Here is a 4,202-nt window from a genome sequence, read left to right on the forward strand (position 1 = left end):
CCAGACCCGGTCCTGTTGGTCCCTGTTGGTCCTGTTCTGGTCCTCCTGGTCCTCCTGGTCCAGTTCTGGTCCCGTTCTGGTCCTCCTGGTCCTCCTGGTCCAGTTCTGGTCCAGTTCTGGTCCTCCTGGTCCAGTTCTGGTCCCGTTCTGGTCCTCCTGGTCCAGTTCTAGTCCAGACCCGGTCCTGTTGGTCCCTGTTGGTCCAGTTCTGGTCCTCCTGGTCCTCCTGGTCCAGTTCTGGTCCCGTTCTGGTCCCAGCGCTCCGACTCGCTCCCCCTCCCCCTGCAGGAAGCTGTTGAAGTGATTGCTGCCGCTCTCACTTCCTCCCGGCTCATAAAGCGTTTCCTGTATGGCGCTGCCGGCCGCCAGCGGCGCGAAGCGATCCAAACAGCCATTGTTCTCCGGAAATATCCCTCATGCCCCCAGGGGGCCGCGCAGGCTTTGAAGCCCGGTCCGGTTCTCCCTCTGAGCGCAGCGCTGCGGCGCTCCAGCTCTGGTTCTGGTTCTGCAGAGGTTACAGAGCAGAGTGAGCCCTCTGTCTGCTCGTCCAGCTCTGTTCTCCAGAATCGCCCCAACTTGCTGCTGGATCTTCCCGTCCAGGTCGGTGATGAAACCTGCATCGCCATGGAAACCAGCTGACATCGGTGACAAACACAGCTGCTGCGTTACCCAGCATGCTTTGCCAGACCTCCACTGGGACTGACGCTGCGATTAAACGCTCAGCAGCGTTTCTATAGTTACTAAAACTAACCGAAGACTGAAACAGACGAAACATTTTCTTTAACTGGAATAAACAAAAACGGTAATAATGAAGAAAAACTGTAACTAACTGCAAATATGTTGCACTTTTATAAAACTGAAACTCCTGCAGCACGAAGCTGGTCTGATAAACACCAACAGCAGAAGCTGCAGAAACTCCAGGCGGCCGGTTAAACTGTAACCGATGACGTCTGAAAATGGAAACTTCTGTTATTAATGGGACAATCAGTCACAATGCAAGACTCTAAAACTGTGTGAAAAAACTTAAACTAAACAATATTTAACCAGCAAACACTGTAAAAACTAACTGAATTAGACAAAGTCAGCTGTACTGAAAAACAAAAGCTATTTTAACTGGTTGATTGGAGACGGCGGCCATTTTGCTCATCTGGAGGCCCCGCCTCTCTGATGACTCAGAGCCAATCAGAGGCGGTTTTAGTTTGATCTCAGTTTCAGCAGGATCTGATTGGATCTGATCAGGATCCTGTAGAGGAAAGAGGTCTCACTCTGATGGTGTATTAACTCAGAGGATCTTTGTGCCATCAGCCTGTAACTGTGGTTCTGTCTGGTCCAGCTGCAGGTCAGAACCCGGACCATGTTCTGCTGGGGACCGGCGTGAACCCGGAGGCCCGGCGACCCGGAGAGGACTCCACCATCGCCCCCGAGGATCTGCCCCGCTTCCTCAGCTGCTACTGCTCTGGACACTGTCCTGATGATGCCATCAACAACACCTGCCGGTGAGTACAGCAGGAACAGAACCAGGAGCAGAACCAGAACCAGGAACAGAACCAGAACCAGGAACAGAACCGAACAGGAGGCTCAGAGAGCTGCAGAAGGCTCTGCAGAGCTTTGAGCTTCAGGATGAGTGTAGAAGTGGATGAAGCCATGTTCTCTGGTTCTGGTTCCGGTTCTGGTGTGAAGCCCTGACTAACGGCGGGTCTCTGTGCGTTCAGAACCAACGGTCAGTGCTTCGCCATCATTGAGGAAGATGATAACGGAGAGATCCAGCTCGCCTCCGGCTGCATGAAGTACGAAGGCTCCCACTTCCAGTGCAAGGTAGGGCCATCTCCATGGCAACCAGACAGGAAGTGACTGTCTGTGTGTCTCAGGTGTAGAAACTGATCGTTTGATCTGTTGGGTTGGAGTTAAGCCCGGAGTCTTCCTCACCTGAAGCCTTCATCCTTCCTGTCCTGCTCTCTGATTGGCCGACAGGACTCTCCCAACGCTCTGCCCAGGAGGACCATCGAGTGCTGCAACACAGACTTCTGCAACGAGGACCTGAGGCCCACGCTGCCGCCGCGGGTCTCCACCGGTAGGTGGGCCGCCGGGTCGGGTTCTGCAGAACCCGACCCGGCTCTGACCCACCTGTCTGTCTGTGCAGAGAGCAGCTCTCATTGGCTGGCCTTCATCATCTCCATGACGATCTGCTGCTGCACCCTGATCTGCCTCTCCATCGTCTTCTACTACAGGTTCATACAGACTAAACGTTTGGGAGATTATTTAGTGATTTTCTCACGTTTTTATCGTTTAGTGTCTCTGAATCTTTATTTTTTATTTTATTGAACCAGGAAAATCCCACAGAGAATCCTGGTAAAGACAGACAGCAGAGCAAAACCAGACAAAATGATCACAGTCATAAATGAAACGATAAAAAGATTCGTCAGTTAAAACACTGACAGATGATTCCTTCTCAGTAAAACGGCCTGAAAAACATTTAGAGACGACAAATCCTCAGATTTCTGTTTTTCTGCAGCAGAAACTGAAAACATTAATTTAAAAGTTTGGAGTAAAATAAGTTCTCACAGCTTATCGAAGCCTTTATCAGCTTTGTTTCATAAACTAGAGTCTCAGTCTGGTTTCAATTTAGTTTTTCTATTAATGTTGAAATTTTCATGTTTTATTGTTTTTATGTTTGTCATGTCTAATTAAAATGGACACAGATCAAAATCTTTGCTCATTTTTAGTCTCAGATTCATTTCAGAGTTATTTAATTTTTGATTTATTAAATACCAACATATAGTTTTTATAAACGGTATCAAGATGTCAAAGGTCAGTAAAACCACCAACTCCAGATTGAACAAATGCAGATTATTATAAAAATCTGATCTGTTGTCCAGAAACCAAAGTGTGAAAGTTTCAGCCAGAGGCTGCAGGGCTCCATCGATTTCCACCAGTTAGAGTGGAGTGTGTGTGTGTGTGTGTGTGTGTGTGTGTCCCCCTCTGAGGCTCTCTGTGTGTTTTCAGGTACAAGTGGCAGACGGAGCGGGAACGTTACCCCAAAGACCTGGAGCAGGAAGTCTTCATCCGAGGAGGAGAATCCCTCAAAGACCTGATCCACCAGTCTCAGAGCTCCGGCAGCGGCTCAGGGCTCCCCCTGCTGGTAGGAAGCAGAACGACACTCACCTTCAGCATTACACCCACAGCCAGGTTCTGCTTTCAGCTGCTTGGTGGGCTGGATCAGAACCAGATGGAACTGCTTTGTTTTGTTCTGTTACATCCCGGTCCACTAGGGGGCGTTGTCATGCCAGGAGCTGTTTTCAGGAATGAGTCGGCCGTTCTGGTCCTGGTTTATCAGAGTTCATCAAACTTTTTCAGGCTGAAACCACTGAACCATTTCACAAACACTCATATAAAACACAACCTCTTCATATGTCTGACTTTAAAACGTCTCTTGAGTCACTGTTTGCTGTCCAAAATGTCCTGAGCCGACTCAGATTCTGAAAGTGTGGATTTAAGCTTTCCACTGATGTCAGACACACGGAAATTTAAAAAAAAGTTGTATTTTAGGAACCAAATGTTCTGCACATTAATAACATTTTAGAGCCATTTGTAATTTAGAAGCATAATTAAAGAAAATAGTTTCTTTGTCAGAAACTAGAATCCTCTTCTGCACACATAAATATAAAATCTATCAGTTGTATTTATACTGTTTACATTTGCTGAGTAACTCATTTTTAATGAAAGGTAACGACAGACGTGTGAGCAGAGCTTTAAGCAGGCTAAGCTGTAAAGACAAAGAACAGTTCTCTGAGTCCTCCTGTTCATAGAGTCGTTCAAAAGAATCAAATCGTTAGTGAACGACTCATCAGTTCTCTCAGCAGGTTGACTTGGTTTCATGTCATTAATCCTCTTTTCTTTGACTGACCGGTTTTAAGCCACTTATTGATTATTATTAAACACAATCCGTTGGTCAGCTGGTTGTACTCATGACCCTCCGACATCCTGAGGGACCAGGCCTCTTTCTACCACCAGGGAGGGAACTAAGACATGCAGGATGCCGGGCCCCCTGGACCCACTTTGGGCCCCCTGGACCCACTTTGGGTTCTCTGGACCCACTTTGGGCCCCCTGGACCCACTTTGGGCCCCCTGGACCCACTTTGGGTTCTCTGGACCCACTTTGGGCCCCCTGGACCCACTTTGGGCTCTCTGGACCCACTTTGGGT

The 4,202-nt window shown here is 48.3% G+C and overlaps 1 protein-coding gene and 1 long non-coding RNA gene across 4 annotated transcripts in view; one reads left to right on the top strand and one right to left on the bottom strand.

The window, feature by feature from the left end:
* LOC106957785 (bone morphogenetic protein receptor type-1A-like) overlaps positions 1-3,478 on the top strand; it is a 31,023-nt gene extending 27,545 nt beyond the window's left edge. For 2 of the 3 annotated variants that reach the window (XM_015049257.1, XM_015049258.1), the window contains exons 4-7: positions 1,334-1,496; positions 1,713-1,815; positions 1,972-2,228; positions 3,004-3,478. In XM_015049257.1, the coding sequence (XP_014904743.1) occupies positions 1,334-1,496; positions 1,713-1,815; positions 1,972-2,228; positions 3,004-3,463 (983 nt within the window). In that variant the 3' untranslated portion in view covers positions 3,464-3,478. The remainder of the gene's footprint in view (positions 1-1,333; positions 1,497-1,712; positions 1,816-1,971; positions 2,229-3,003) is intronic. The other variant, XM_015049259.1, reaches the window with a different exon arrangement.
* Positions 3,479-4,024: 546 nt separating this feature from the next.
* The window catches only part of LOC106957774 (uncharacterized), a 3,817-nt gene continuing 3,639 nt past the window's right edge, over positions 4,025-4,202 (bottom strand). The window contains exon 3 of the long non-coding RNA XR_001427025.1: positions 4,025-4,183. This is a non-coding gene — a long non-coding RNA (uncharacterized LOC106957774). The remainder of the gene's footprint in view (positions 4,184-4,202) is intronic.

This window comes from Poecilia latipinna, unplaced genomic scaffold (assembly GCF_001443285.1).
Source record: "Poecilia latipinna isolate Pla-1442-1.1 unplaced genomic scaffold, P_latipinna-1.0 Scaffold936, whole genome shotgun sequence".
In the NCBI taxonomy this organism is placed as follows: Eukaryota; Metazoa; Chordata; class Actinopteri; order Cyprinodontiformes; family Poeciliidae; genus Poecilia; species Poecilia latipinna.